Below are 16,153 nucleotides of genomic sequence, written 5' to 3'. Positions count from 1 at the left end.
AGGAAGAGGGAGAAGCAGACTCCCTGCTGAGCATGGAGCCTGATGTGGGACTCCATCCCAGGACACTAGGATCATGACCTGAGCCAAAGGCAGATGCTTGAGCTACCCAGGTGCCCTAATTAAACTTTAAGGTGAACCAATCTTTAACACAAAAATTATAAATATTTTTAACAGCAAATTAAAACATTATCTTTTGCCTTTTCAATACTTGAACTCAGTATAGAATATTTTGATTTGTTTCTTATCTCAGGACTGGTTCGCAACTTTTTTTTTTTTTTTTTTTTTTTAGCAAGCTCACATATTCATGACTCAGATTTCTTGTCTTGAAGCCCAGACTTCTACTGTTGCTGATGGTTTTGGGGTCAAGTGAAAGATGAGTCTGAGAAGATACTTTTATCAGGTGTACATAAAAGAAGAGTATTTTCTATGTCCTGTTCTGTATGAGATGGACAGGGTTACGTTAGGATAAATCTCTGAAATCACTAAAGCTCCTGTGCTATTCTGAGTGGTTGCTTTGAGTGAGACCAAGGCTTGACACTATTTTAAAAAGTTGTTGGAATCCACCATGTATTAGGGCTTGAGACTCTTCTAAATGATGAAATACTTCTTGAGCATGGAAGCAAACTCTTGTGAAAGTAAAGGGGACCCATGCACTCATGAATGGGGGGAGGGGAAGAGGGGAGAAGGAGAGAATCCTGATCAGACTCAGCCTAGAGCGGGGAGCCCAATGTGGGGCTTGATCTCAGGATCCTGAGGTCATGACCTGAAGCGAAACTAAGAGTCAGACACTCAACTGACTGAGCCACTCAGGTGCCCCAACCCTGCATTAAGATACATGACTTTGTAGTCTTATGTATCAAGCTTTTGTTTTTGGGAAGACTTATATGCTGAAATAAAGCAGGATGCCACAATGTTTTTTTTAGTATCTGCAGTTTACCCAAGTTAAAAATAGTTTTAGTAGAAAATATGGATAGATTATACTTAGTAATTGCCCAGAACAGCAGCACTTTTTATTTTACTTATTTTTTTTTATTAGGTTATACATTCTATAGTTCAAAATTTAAAAGGTTTAAAAAGTATTATAGGGACTCCTGGGTGGCTTGGTCAGTTAAGTGTCCCACTCTTGATTTTGGTTCAGGTCTATGACCATACCACCCTGAACGCGCCCAATCATGTCTGATTTTGGCTCAGTTCATCTCAAGGTTGTAGGATCAAGCACTGTGTCAGGCTTGCACTCGTGCTCAGCGTGGAGTTTGTTTATCCTTCTTCTTCTGTTCCTCACCACCCCCTCTTAAATGATTAATTAAGGTAAATCTACAGAGGAAATAAGTATTAAAATAAAAAGTCTTCTACCCAGCCAGGCAAGTTTCTCTTTTTGGAGGTAACTAGTATTAACTAGTTTTTTGGTATATTCTTCTGAGGGGGTATAGTCTATATGTAGGCTAATAAAAACATACATATTCCATTTTTCTTCTTTTTACACAGTGGTAGCATACTAGACATTTTCCAATTTTTTTTTTTTTTTTGAGATGAGAATAGCCTTATTTGAAACATAAAGATACATCTAAACATAATACTGGGGATCCCTGGGTGGCGCAGCGGTTTGGCGCCTGCCTTTGGCCCAGGGCGCGATCCTGGAGACCCGGGATCGAATCCTACATCAGGCTCCCGGTGCATGGAGCCTGCTTCTCCCTCTGCCTATGTCTCTGCCTCTCTCTCTCTGACTATCATAAATAAATAAAAAATTAAAAAAAATAAACATAATACTGTGTCTTAGACTAGATCTTGTACTTTATTTAAAATTTTTTTTTAATTTTAGGGCAGCCGGGGGGGCTCAGCAGTTTAGCGCTGCCTTCAGCCTGGGGCATGATCCTGGAGATCTGGGATCGAGTCCCGAGTCGGGCTCCCTGCATGAAGCCTATTTCTCCCTCTGCCTGTGTCTCTGCCTCTCTCTCTCTCCCTCTCTCTCTTTCTGTCTCTCTTGAATAAATAAATAAAGTCTTTAAATTTTTATTTTATTTTATTTTAAAGATCTTACCCATTTGTTTATTTGAGAGAGAGACTGAATGTGTGTAAGTTGGGGGAGGAGCAGAGGGAGAGGGTGAGAGAATCCCAAGGAGACTCTGCATTGAGCAAGGGGCTTGATTCCAGGACCCTGAGATTATGACCTGAGTTGAAATCAAGAATCTGATGCTTGACAAACTGAGCCACTTAGGTGACCTGGGATCTTGCACTACTTTGAATGACATTACTAGGTCAACTGAACAGAATTGGCATGTGGATGATTGAGTAGGCAAGTATCAATGTCATTTTATGAAATTAATAACAGTACTGTGGTTATGTAAGAGAATATCCCTGTTCTCACAAGATGTACTCTGACATGTTTAGGGGTAAAGGGCCATGGTGTACATGACCTGCATCTAAGTGGATCAGGAAAAAATTAAATAATAGTCACAGAGTATGCAAATGATAAAAGAAATGGTGAGATAAAATATTAATAACATTTTAAGAAGGTATAAATGTATTCCTGTATAATTTTAATCTTTTAATTTTTGAAATTATTTTCAAGTGAAAAGAATTTCAGTTGTTACCCCCTTTTCCCATAACTGCTTGGTATTCGTTTTTGTGGCTATACGTTTATGTATTTAAGCAGTTCCCTATTTATGGATATTTAAGTTATTTCCAAACTTCTATCATAAACAATTCTTCAGTGAATAACTACTACATTGTTTGCACTGGTGGAAACTTGTCTGTGGGATTCTGTACATAAAGCAGCATCTAAAAATAAATTGTGGGGATCCCTGGGTGGCGCAGCGGTTTAGCGCCTGCCTTTGGCCCAGGGCGCGATCCTGGAGACCCGGGATCAAATCCCACATCGGGCTCCTGGTGCATGGAGCCTGCTTCTCCCTCTGCCTGTGTCTCTGCCTCTCTCTCTCTCTCTCTCTCTCTCTCTGATGACTATCATAAATAAATAAATTAATTAATTAAAAAAAAATAAATTGTTGGCTAATCACCATTAAATCTTGGAGAAAGGGAATTCTGGTTTCTACCTCTATGAACAGATTTATTACTTTTTCTCTACAGTGTGCACATGAAGATTGAGGAAAAGATTACACTGACTTGTGGACGGGATGGAGGATTGCAGAATATGGAGTTGCATGGCATGATCATGCTTAGGATCTCAGATGATAAATTTGGCCGCATTCGTCTCCATGTGGAAAATGAAGATAAGAAAGGGGTGCAGCTACAGGTGTGTGGAGGCTGGAGGCTTTGGCTAAGGGAGTATAGTATTAAGACTTCGGTTTTTCTGCCTAGCACAGTCTTTCTTGACTGGAGTTTCTCATGTGAACCACAGAATGCAGAAAATTGATTTCTTTAACTAGTGCCATTCTAGATACCTAGGAAAGAAGTTAATTTATTATATACAGTGGATACCTTTAGGCAGTAAATCTCTTCCCAGGTGAGTTGAGAGCAACTGACAGCAATTGTATTAGAGTAGTCTTTTAATAGTAGAATTGAACGAAAGGTCATTTTGAAATCTAATGAATAGGGTGCCTAGGTGGCTCAGTTGGTTCAGTGTCTGCCTTCAGCTCAGGTCATGATCCCAGGGTCCTGGGATTGAGCCCTGCATCAGGCTCCCTGCTCAATGAGGAGTCTGCTTCTCGCTCTTCCTCTCCCTCTGCCCTCTCTCCTTGTTCATGTTCTCTCTCTCTGTCTCTCTCCACCTCTCTCCCTCCATCTCAAATACAATCTTTAAAATATACTCATTAACAAAGATACAAACAGGTGCTTATTTATTACTGTTACACAAAAAGTAAAATAATTAAAGGTATTGCCGAAATACAGTTTTTAAAAAATGGCAGTTTTTAAAAGATTTATTTATGTATTTAGAGAGTGTGAACAGCAGGAGGGGAAAAGGGAGAGAAACAGATTCCCTGCTGAATGTGGAGCCCTCTGTGGGGCTCAGCTTGATCCCAGGATCCCTGAGATCATGACCTGAGCTGAAATGAAGAGTCAGACACTCAATCAACTGAGCTACCCAGGCGCCCTAAAAATGGCCATGTTTTTAAACTTAATAAGGAGATATTTTATTAAAACAGATTGTGCGGATGCCTGAGTGACTCAGCAGTTGAGCGTCTGCCTTCAGCTTATGGTGTGATCCCGAGGTCCTGGGATTGAGTCCCACATTAGGCTCTCCACAGAGAGCCTGCCTCTCCCTCTGCCTATGTCTCTGCCTCTCTGTGTCTCTCATGAATAAATAAATAAAATCTTTTAAAAAATAAAATAGGTTGTAACACTAAATTTACTCATCCTGTCATTGTGTAAACTACATTTGAGAGAGAGAGAAAAAAAAACGAGTAGGGGGGAGAGGCAGAGGGAAAGGGACAGAGTCCCTGCTGAGACAGGAGCCTGATGCAGGACTCAATCCTAGGACCCTGAGATTATGAGCTGAGCTGAAGTTGGATACTTAATTGACTGAGCCACTCAGTCATTCATTGCCCTGAAAGGGCAATATCTAATTATATTTGAAAAGTTAGAATCCTTACAAAATAAATATGTATGTTCCACCTATGTGGATAAGTATAAAACTTCTTTGTGTTATTACAGTTGTCACATTTTATTTTATTTAAATGGTTGATCTTGTATTTCTTGTCAGAAAGACAAAGCATTTTCAGGGAAGAGTGTATTTTTTTGGTCTTCTTTATTTTTCCTCCATAATCAGCACTAAGTTGTCTTTTGGGAGTAATGCTTGTAGTTTTGATGACAGCTTTGCTGGCTCTTAAAGTATATGTAGGCTACTGTCCAAGAATTATTTTTTTTTTCCTTTTTTGTCTTAATAGGACTTCTTTTTAAAAGGTTAGTTTAGGGATCCCTGGGTGGCGCAGCGGTTTGGCGCCTGCCTTTGGCCCGGGGCGCAATCCTGGAGACCTGGGATCGAATCCCACGTTGGGCTCCCTGCATGGAGCCTGCTTGTGTCTCTGCCTCTCTGTCTCTCTCTGTGTAACTATCATGAATAAATAAATAAAATCTTTAAAAAAAAATAAAATAAAAGGTTAGTTTATCGGGGCTCCTGGGTGGCTCAGGTGGTTAAGCATCTGCCTTCAGCTCAGGTCATGATCCCAGGGTCCTGGGATCAAGCGCCGCATCAGCTCCCTGCTCAGGGGAGTCTGCTTCTCCCTCTCCCTCTACCCATCCCCCGCCCTTGTTCATGCTTGCTCTGTCACTCTCTCAAATAAATAAATAAAATCTTTAAAAAAATAAAAATAAAAATAAAAGGTTAGTTTATCTTACTTGGCCTGATTTTGAACAACTTCATTGCTCTGGGCAAAATTGCAACTAAACTTCCCATAGAAGCTTTTCCCTTTCCTACCTTCTGACTCTAAGGCCAGGACTGCTATACGATCCAGGCATCTGATGAGTGTCTGACCCTAGTCTTCTACTTGGCTTGCTTGGCCCTACCATGATGTGGCTTCCTGTAAAGTATTTTTAGAAAGGACTTGGTTAAAGGTCTTCAGCTTTTTCAATTACAAAATTATTAACTTGTTCAATTACAAACAAAATGCCTTGGAATTAAAATTATTTTTTTAATTACTAATTTTTTAAAAAGATTTATTTATTTTAGAGAGAGCATGCAGGGGGTGGGGTGGGAAGGAGGGACAGAAGGAGAGAGAGAGAATGTCAAGCACACTTCCCCGTGGAGCACAGAGCCCAATGCAAGGTGAGATCCCATGACCCCAAGGTCATGACCAGAGCCGAAATCAAGTTGGCCGCTCAACCAACTGAGCCACCCTAGTGCCCCAAATTATTATTTTTTTTAATGTCTTAAATCTTTTTAAAAGTCTTTAAAGAAGAAGTCTTTCTTCAAATGAAAAGGAATTGGCATTTCTTAGGTACTCTATTTTATTTTTATTTATTTTTTTAAGGATTTTACTTTTAAGTAATTTCTACACCCAACATGGGCCTTGAACTCACAATCCCTAGATCAACAGTTGCATGCTCCACTGCCACCTAAGCCAGCCAGGTGCCCTGTGGTACTCTATTTTAGGTGTTTAGATTATGGGCCAGGTAAGACCAGAGTTAGTTTATTATCATGCTTGAACCTCAGTTTTCTTTTTCTTCTCATTTCAGACCCATCCAAATGTGGATAAAAAACTTTTCACTGCAGAATCTCTAATTGGCTTAAAGAATCCGGAGAAGTCATTTCCAGTCAACAGTGATGTAGGGGTGCTAAAGTGGAGACTACAGACCACAGAAGAATCTTTTATTCCACTGACAAGTAAGTGCTTCTGGCCAGTCCCACTAAGCTAGTCTGTACTAAGAACTAGAAATAGCTCTGGCTTGTACATGCTTATCTTCATTGCCGTAGCAAAATTCTTTTTGACAAAATGACTTTCTTTCAAAATGGACTTGGTGCTGCATTTTGTATATTTTAAATATGAACGTTCATTTTTTTTTTTTAAGATTTTATTTATTTATTCATGAGAGACACACAGAGAGAGGTGGAGATGCAGGCAGGGGGAGAAGCAGGCTCCATGCAGGAAGCCCAACGTGGGACTCAATCCCGGGTCTCCAGGATCATACCCTGGGTTGAAGACGGTGCTAAACCACTGGGCCACCAGGGCTGCCCTGAACGTTCATTTTTAATTGCTTTAATTTTTAATCTTATTTATAGTAGTTTATATTAAGATGTTTAAGGCCTGCAGCTAGCTGTCAGCTTTGACTTACCATGTTAAATTTTCTTAACTCTTTTTCTAATATTTGAATATTCCTGTTTTGCTTTTCTTCTCAGTTAACTGCTGGCCCTCAGAGAGTGGAAATGGCTGTGATGTCAACATAGAATATGAGCTACAAGAAGATAATTTGGAACTGAATGATGTGATTATCACCATCCCACTCCCGTAAGTGGCATCCCCCACATAATCTTTTTTTTTTCTTCTTTTTTTTTTTTTTTTTTTTCTGTACTGGGCTTATAGAACTAGCTTTTTGGAGCTTGTTTTAGAGGCAGCACTTAGTTGGTCACCCATTTTAAAATATCTGCTTTTTAAGGTCATTTATAATAAAAGAAACCAGTTAGATAAATCCACAGTATTATATACTTCCACTCATATGACATTGGAAAAGGTAATACTCTTGGAACAGAAATCAGGAGGTAGAGAGGAAGGCAATTGACTGCAACAGGGCACAAGGGAGGACGGTGGAAGTTCTGTGACTTGACTGCGATGGTGTTTATAAGATTACATACAAAGTGCATTGAGCTGTACATTCTAAAACGAGTGGATTTTGCTGTGTTTAAAGCCAACTCAAACAAAGCCAGTTGTAGTTGTAGAGCTGTTTTCAGATGTTGGGCCTCTGTTCTTGTAGTAATGAAGACTTCCAGAAGGAGGAGCCACTTCTCAGTCAAAAAGAAAGGTCTTGGTTTTGTTTTGCAACTCAGAAATTGAATCTGTCAGTCTGAATTTTTCTTTTACTTGGCTCTCTGAACTTTCATCTAAAGATGAGAGTATGTTTTGTTTTGTTTTGAATAATTTATTTTCTTATTCATGAGGGACACAGAGAGAGGCAGGACACAGGCAGAGAGAGAAGCCGACACCATGCAGGGAGCCCGATGTGGGATGTGATCCTGGAGTCCCGGGATCACACCCTGAGGCAAAGGCAGACACTCAACTGCTGAGCCACTCAGGCATCCTGAGATTATCTTTTTAGGGTAATTATTGATTCTTGCTGGAGCACATACTTACATTCATTTTCATAAGTTTTCTAACAGTTTTATTGAGTATAATTGACAGAGTAAGCTACACGTATTTAAGTTGTACAATTTGATAAGTTTTGACATGTAAGCATCTGTGAAACCGTCACCACAATTAAGATAGTGAAAATGTCCCTCACCCCTAGAAAATCAGTTCCAAAAACTTTTTATTTTATTTTTAGGTCCAGTAACTTTTTAATATATGCTTAAGTGGCCTACTTTCTAGGGTCATCTGGAAATACTGTTGCCCTGAAGTTTCTCTCACTAGCACTTCCAGTGAGTGTGCTCTATTATATCACTAGTGAGGCCAGCTCCTCTCCTCTTCCTCTCAGTACCTGCCCCCATGATTAAGTATAGGGTGTAATCCTGAACCCCCAGTAAATGTATTCTTGGTGTATCTTTACTGTTACACTGTTTAGTTATTATTGCAGAGAAAATGGTTTTAATTTAATTGGTAGTTTTGTTTCCTTTTTGATAATTCAAACGCTTACACAGCCAGGTTTGGTTTTTAGTCATTCATTTCCATTTAAAAAACGTTTTATTACCAATCTCTCCTTTATTGGAGTGACTGTCTTAATTCTTCATAGCTTGGTTATTCTTTCAGAATAATAGATGGCTGCCTTGAACCACTGTAGGACTTGGGTGTTGGTGACAGGTGTGGGTTTTGTTTTCAAGATTTATTTTACTAGACTATTTTTAGGATGCCACAATTTTTAGGCTTCTCCATTTACCCTATAATTGTGGTTATGGTGGTTTCCTGTGTCTTAGTTCAATTTTGCAAGTCTCCAGAAGAGACCCTTACACAACATTTTACCCTTTTGTCTAGAACTGATCATTTGAGAGATCAGAGTTGGAATTGGAACAGAGAGCAGAAAGAAGAAACACATATACAACTGGGACCATAAAATTGATAGGGAAGAGCTGATCATGTTATATCACTGTTAAATTCTTCTCTTTGTCTTTCCTTATTTACTCTGCCCCTAATAGAAGCACTGAATGGCACTGGTGAATGAAAAGATGGTAAATTTGCAATGTCTAGGAGAGGGTGATACTGCCTATCAGCCATGTGTGAGGGTGCAAAGTACATCCTAACTAGCCCTGGTTCTCTGGCAGATTAAGGACAGCCATGTGTCTCTTTGTCCCATCATGTTCACTCTCTGGGCAGGAGTGATCATGTTTTATGTTTTCACTTATCACATAAAAGTTGGGCAGCCCCGGTGGCGCAGCGGTTTGGCGCCGCCTGCAGCCTGGGGTGTGATCCTGGAGACCCAGGATCGAGTCCCACATCGGGCTTCCTGCGTGGAGCCTGCTTCTCCCTCTGCCTGTGTTTCTGCCTCTCTCTCTCTCTCTCTCTATGAATAAATAAATAAAATCTTTTAAAAAAATTAAAAAAAAAAAGTTGACTTACTGGATTGTAAATCAGATCCACCGGCATCAACTACAGGTTTTGAAACTTTTTAAAGATTTTATTCATTTAGGGATGCCTGGGTGGCTCAGTGGTTGAGCGTCTGCCTTTGGCTCAGGGCATGATCCCAGAGTCCCGGGATTGAGTTCTGCATTGGGCTCCCTGCATGGAGCCTGCTTCTCCCTCTGCCTGTGTCTCTCTCATGTATAAAATCTTTAAAAAAAAAAAAAAAAAAAAAAAAAAAAAAAAAGGATTTTATTATTTATTTGAGAGAGAGAGAGCACAAGCAGGGTGGAGAGGGAGAAGCAGGCTCCCCACTGAGCTGGGAGCCTGACATGGGGCTTGATTCCAGGACTCTGGGATTATGACCTGAGCTCAAGGCAGACACTTAACCGATTGAGCCACTCAGGCACCTCTTGGTTTTGAAACATTCTAAGATCTTTTGAAGACATCTTCTCAAAGGCCCAAATTCATCTCCATTCTAAATAACCACATAATAGTATATAAGGTTTTATTTTTTTATTTTTATTTTTATTTTTTGTATATAAGGTTTTATATCACTATCAACCTGTTTCCCCCCACTGACCTATAAAGAGAGCTGCGTTATGTTAAAATTCCGTCTTGATAAGGCAGCAAACCCTTGCTGCGGGATTTTTGGAGATATATCCCACTTTTCACATTTTTCTTAGTCCCCGGCTAGGTCCAGATCTAACCCACAAACTGAAGCAGCCCATGAATATATCTGGTTGTGTGTATCTTATCTATAAAGCAGTGAGTGAGAGCCTTAGTCCAGGCGCTAGGACTTTTTTTGATCCTTGAATTTGTTAGGGAGCCTCATTTTTTTCTAGGACTGAAAATGGGCTGAATTTGAGAAGCATGATCAAATTTGGGGCTAATTTTCCTTGGCAGAGTTCTTGCAGCTCTGGACAGCTCAGGTGACACAGGTATTTCTCTTCACAGATCTGGCGTGGGCGCACCGGTGATTGGGGAGATTGACGGTGAGTATCGACACGACAGCCGACGAAATACCTTGGAGTGGTGCCTGCCAGTGATTGATGCCAAAAATAAGAGCGGCAGCCTTGAGTTCAGCATTGCTGGGCAGCCCAACGACTTCTTCCCTGTTCAAGTCTCCTTCATCTCCAAAAGAAACTACTGTAACATACAGGTATCCCCTTCTAATAGAGAGCACATACGGGGAAAGCGGTAGGATGGATGCCAGATAAACAAATGGCATCAAAAATCAGAAAAGCTGGGGATCCCTGGGTGGCGCAGCAGTTTAGCGCCTGCCTTTGGGCCAGGGCGTGATCCCAGAAACCCGGGATCGAGTCCCACGTTGGGCTCCCGGTGCATGGAGCCTGCTTCTCCCTCTGCCTGTGTCTCTGCCTCTCTCTCTCTCACTGTGTGCCTATCATGAATAAATAAAATATAAAAAAAATTAAAAATCAGAAAAGCTGGGATGCCTGGCTGGTTCAGTCCATATAGCATGTGACTCTGGATCTCACGATTGTGAGTTCAAGTCCTATCTTGGCCTAGAACTTACTTTAAAGAGAAAAAAATCAGAAAAGCTGATATTCCATGTGGATTCCATTATTGATTCTCATTGTATGATCTTGGTTTCAGTTCCTCTCCTGCTTTAACTCAGTTTTCCTCTCTAGATTGGTAAAGAAATGGAATATGAATACATATAACAGTCTTTTTGTATTGTGCAAGATTTATCTTAGTTGCCTGTTTTTTAAATCAATTTCATACATACTATTTTTTAAAGATTTTATTTATTCATGAGAAACACAGAGAAAGAGGCAGAGACACAGGCAGAAGGAGAAACAGGCTCCCTACAAGAAGCCTGATGCGGGACTTGATCCCAGGACCCCCGAGTGAAAGCAGACGCTCAACTGCTGAGCCACCCAAGCATCCCAATTTCATACAATTTAAAAGCCGTGTACCAAAACAACCAATCCATGGTTTTCTAATGCCTTTTTAAAAATTATTTTTCAGGACACCTGGGTAGCTCAGCGGTTGAGCACTTGCCTTTGGCCCAGGGCACGATCCTGGAGTCCCAGGATCGAGTCCCACATCAGGCTCCTTGCATGGAACCTGCTTATGTCCCTGCCTCTCTCCCTGTCTCTCATGAATAAATAAATAAAATCTTTTTAAAAATAATTTTTTTTCATTTATTATTTTTATTTATTTTTATTTTATAATGCCTTTTATGTCACTTGGTTCGAACCCAGGAAATTAATTAATTAATTTGAGAGAAAGAGATAGCAGAAGAAGGGAGAGGGAAGAGAAGCAGACTCCCCACTGAGCATGGAGCCTGATCTGGTGTGTGGCTCAATCCCAGGGCCCTGAGATAACCTGAGCTGAAGGCAGATGCTCATCTGACTGAGCCACCTAGGTGCCCCAAGAAAGTTTTTTACTTGGAAGGCAAAATTGTTTCCCTGCAAAAGTGATTCTAATACAAATGGATATAATATTTGGATTATTTGGGGGGCACCTGGGTGGCTCAATCGGTTAAGTGTCCAACTCTTGGTTTCAGCTCAGATCATGGTCTCAGTTGTGGGACCGAGCCACACATTGAGCTCCACGATCAGCACGAAGTCTGCTTGTCCCTCTCCCTCTGCTCCTCCCTCTGCTTGCTCACAAGTGCTTGTGCGTGCTCCCTCTCTCTCTCATAAATAAATATCTTTAAAAAACCCTCAATAAAAATAAATAAAAAGCCTCACTATTTGGATTATTTATGTTACAACTTCCCTTCATTAATACAGATAATCATGAGCCAGTTCTGTTGTAGACCTTGTCCTTTAGATAAGCAAAGCAATGGAAATTTGTGAACTGATTCTTTAGATCATTATTTTTTCTTTTTTTTTTTTTTTAAAAAATTTTCTGTATTTATTCATGAGAGACAGAGAGAGAGAGCGGGGGGGGGGGGGGGGGGTTGGCAGGCTCCATGCAGGGAGCCCGATACGGGACTCCATCCCGGGACTCCAGGATCACGCCCTGGGCTGAAGGGAGGCGCTCAACTGCTGAGCCACCCAGGCGTCCCTAGGATCATTATTTTTAACTCATTGTTTCTCTAGTTTTTGAAGTTGCATTACAAGGATCCAATTTATATGGTCATTTTCCCTTCTGACTTGTTGATTTGCTTGTTGTTGTGGCCCTATCTTATCTTCCCAGATGGTTTCTATCTCTCCTGTAAGTGCTTAGGCGGTTACAGTTTCCTTCCTCTGTTGGATAATTCCAAAAAGCAGTTTTCTCTCCACTCTCAATTATTGGCATAAGCCCATCAATATTGGGAGCATGGGATTGAACACAAGACATGACATAGAAATGGGTACATTTTCCTGTTTGGGACTATTGGAAGAGTAGGACTCTCTGAAAACCTCATTAGAAACTATAATCGGTGGTTGAAGCATTGTGTTGATGCTATTATAAGCCCTAATATTATAGGTAATTTATTAAATCAGACATTTATAATAAAAAGAAAAGACAAGATCTCATAGAAGGACCCAGCCATATCTAGAAAATAAGTGATAGAGCAGCTTGGAGAGCAAATTAGGCAAATGACATTGAAGAGTTAGAATATTGCATTTTGGGTCAAAATACTAATTGATCAGTCTGATAAAATGTCTTTGAACTTTGCAGTTTTATGGGGCGGGAGCTGGGTAGTGGCCACTCATTCTAGATCTTTTACTTGATACTACTCTATGACTTATGCTAACAGTTGTCTTTTCTGTCTAGAAATAAGTTAATCATGTTGGTGGGGAAGAGTGATGCTGTAAGCTACAATTGTGAATTGAACTTTTTTAGTGTTTTTGAGTTATTTTTAATACTGCTTTAAGGGAATTTGATCTGTTCTATCCTGAGAATTTAGTCAGCACCTTAGAGACTCACTCTCCTCCTGCTTTACCTCACTCTGTTTGTTTCCCTAGGTTACCAAAGTGACCCAGGTAGATGGAAATAGCCCTGTAAGGTTTTCCACAGAGACCACTTTCCTGGTGGATAAGTATGAAATCCTGTAATTCCAAGAAGAGGGAACTGGAAAGGAAAATTTTCAAATTAATAAAGAAGAAGCCAACAGTGGCTGAAGAGTTTTTTCCAAATCTACAAGCCATTGGAGACCCTTTTTTCTGGTACAGTGCACGATTCTCTGCGTGCAAGGACCCTCAACTCACCCTCAGTGTTCAAGCGTCACAGAGACATTCTTTGGCAAAGAAAGACACAAACATAAAGGGAAAGGCTGCTGATTTCTTTGGCACATTTTACTGGCCAGCAGGAAAGCATGCTCTCCAGAACCCCCCCCCCCCCCAGTTAAATAATTTCTCTATCTTGTTATTGCTCCTTTGTTTTAATTCCTGAACATAGTTACATTTCATACTAGTTTTTAAAATTTTTCCTCTGCAAATTTTAATCTTTCATACTTCTTTCCTTTACCTTCAGTTTTTCTCTTTCTCTATACCTTCAGTCAAGCACTGGGATCATCCGTATATAGATACTGTATTTGGCACTCCTGGGAACTGGTTGATCTAATCCATCCTCGATCTTTGGACTATACAGGTGAACTGCTTCAGTGGGTTGAGGTCTAGGAAGTGAACAAATAAGGATGTGCTTTGTCCTTGTCCTATGTCCACTCATCCCTCCATTCCTTTTCACATTGTTTCCTTCCAGTCGTGTCCCTCCAGTATAAAACAGTACTGTGAATCCCACTTGTGCCACTAATAAAGACCGCTGAGAAGCGGCTTTCAGATGGCACAGCCTCCACTTGCAAGATGCCTGAGAGGCGAATGGTTATGTCTAGTGAGGGCTTTCACATCCACCAGTAATCCTGTCTGCTGCTGGTGCTGCCCAGACTTCTGGTTCTTTACACTTTGGGTACTTCAGCTAAAACATAAGAGTTCATGGTCTTTGTCATCCATTCACATGTCCTTGAATTTACCGTCTCCTTCTTCCTGGCTCTTCTCTGTGTTCTCAGTCCTTTCCTCTTTCTCGGTCTTTGAAGTCCTTCCTTTCCGGCCCTCAAGCCTTTTTTGTTGGGTGTCCTTGTGCCCCATCTCATCCATGACTTGTGCAACGGAGAAAGCTACACCAGCCAGCCCAGCGTCGGCTTTCTGATCCAGTATTGCACTTGGTAGGGTTGCTGGGGCTGCTGCTAGGCCACAGCACCAGGCTGGGGTTGGGGGAGAGGCAGATGACTAGGTGACCTGCTGCACTTCCAGCTGGCTGGAGAGTACCACTCCCACTTGGGACAACATCAGGCCTCCCCTGCAAAGAGTGTACTGTCCTCAAAGCAGAGCAGTTACACACAGGTGGCCGTGGGCGGAATTGTTTGCCAAAGAAATTTCTGGCCTTTCCCTTTCCCTTAACTGCATCAGGGAAGAATCCTTATCTCTGGCTTGGTTTCCACATAAGGTTTTTTTGAGGAAGGGGACTGGGATAAGAAATCTGTCATGTAGTTAAGTAGGCAAGAAATCTTATTAATCCAATTTTGTTTGAAAGTTGCTTGTCCATATGATTTTTTTTAAAGTTGTTTAGTTTCACAACTTTTTTTTTTCTGAAATTACTTTTGGGGTAATATTTAAAATGAGAGACATTTTGTAACCCTGTAAAATACATAGGGAATATAACATTCCAGTGTACACAAAGAAGGAAAATTCTTTAATCAAATAAAGAGTATTATAAAATGAATGTTTATTAGACTCTTGACTCTCATACTTTGGTGTCTGCTGTTTCAAGATGATGTAACAGGATCTAAGTTTAAAAATTAATGATATGTTTTTTTTAAGAGAAAATAATCTCTATCTGGGAGTATTCATTGCCTTTCCCTCCTCGTGTATTCTCTGTTTGAGCATGCACATGTACACATGCACTCCAGATACTGGTACTTTTTGAATTTGATGCTACTTCTAGACTTTTATTTTTTATTTTTTTATTTTTTTATTCATGAGACACAGAGAAAGAGGCAGAGACATAGGCAAAGGGAGAAGCAGGCTCTGTGTAGAGAGCCCAATGTGGGACTCAATCCCGGGACTTGAGGATCATGTCCTGAGCCAAAGGCAGACCCTTTAACCACTGAGCCACCCAGGCATCCCCAGACTTTTGGTCTTAATTTTGTCAGGGCAACTGTAGAATCAGAAATATGAGGCTTCATCTGTAAAGAATAACAATGATTGGTGAGATCTCAGAGCATTCTCTTCCCCATTAGAACAACAGTGGTAAGAAGTAAATGATCCTGGGGTGAGGGATGGATGCTTGCAGAGTTTTGATAGCTTCCTCAGCAAAGACTCCATCCTTACTTTCTTTTTATTTAACTTAAACTATTGAATGTCAACAAATTCTTTGGAAGACAAATTACTCTCTGTAATGAATAGTAAGTGTCTGAGAATGATAAAGTTATCTTCATGGAGAAAGCCAAGACTTTGAATTTTTTTTTCCTTAAAAGAGAAATACGAAGTATCTGGTCTGTGTTGCTGAAGTGTGGCTTGGCTCTCTGAGACTGTAACCTTAATCCAGTGAAGCACACCAGAACCATGCCACACCCCGACTGGCAGCTAATCCCTCCACGGCATCAAGTGGACTTTTTGTTGGTCTCTTGTGAGGGAGACCAACAAAATAATTAGCTCTGACTGAGCATTCTGTTGAATGTAGGAGGTTTGTGGTTCCTGCTTTGAATTAATTCCACACAGAGGAGGTAGGGAACATACCTCGTGGTCAGGAATTCCCTTTTAAAAAGATCTGTAATTCATCTACTCCCAGTAGTTCCAAACCCCCAGATCTATCAACCCGTGCATCTCTGACACAGGAAGCTTTGCCCTTAATGTGAAGTTGTTCACACTGAGTAGCAACTGAGCGATTTCCAGAGTTGATAAAGAGTAGTTTTTTAAAACAGTTCACATCTGGTGGGGCCGGGCCCATTGGCAGAAGAGAAAAATAGAAAAAGCCCCCATCCCCAAGATGAAAGTCTAGGGGCACCTGGGCGGCTCAGTGGTTGAGCGTCTGCTTTTGGC

At 40.8% G+C, this 16,153-nt stretch overlaps 1 protein-coding gene across 1 annotated transcript in view; it reads left to right on the top strand.

Moving 5' to 3' along the window:
• The window catches only part of ARCN1 (archain 1), a 29,481-nt gene extending 14,647 nt beyond the window's left edge, over positions 1 to 14,834 (top strand). The window contains exons 6-10 of the mRNA XM_038535982.1: positions 3,085 to 3,250; positions 6,130 to 6,277; positions 6,791 to 6,899; positions 10,113 to 10,317; positions 13,082 to 14,834. Of these exons, the coding sequence (XP_038391910.1) occupies positions 3,085 to 3,250; positions 6,130 to 6,277; positions 6,791 to 6,899; positions 10,113 to 10,317; positions 13,082 to 13,171 (718 nt within the window). The 3' untranslated portion in view covers positions 13,172 to 14,834. The remainder of the gene's footprint in view (positions 1 to 3,084; positions 3,251 to 6,129; positions 6,278 to 6,790; positions 6,900 to 10,112; positions 10,318 to 13,081) is intronic.
• Positions 14,835 to 16,153: the final 1,319 nt, after the last annotated feature.

Source organism: Canis lupus, chromosome 5 (assembly GCF_011100685.1).
Source record: "Canis lupus familiaris isolate Mischka breed German Shepherd chromosome 5, alternate assembly UU_Cfam_GSD_1.0, whole genome shotgun sequence".
NCBI lineage: Eukaryota > Metazoa > Chordata > Mammalia > Carnivora > Canidae > Canis > Canis lupus.
This window is presented reverse-complemented; position numbering and strand designations above follow the sequence as displayed.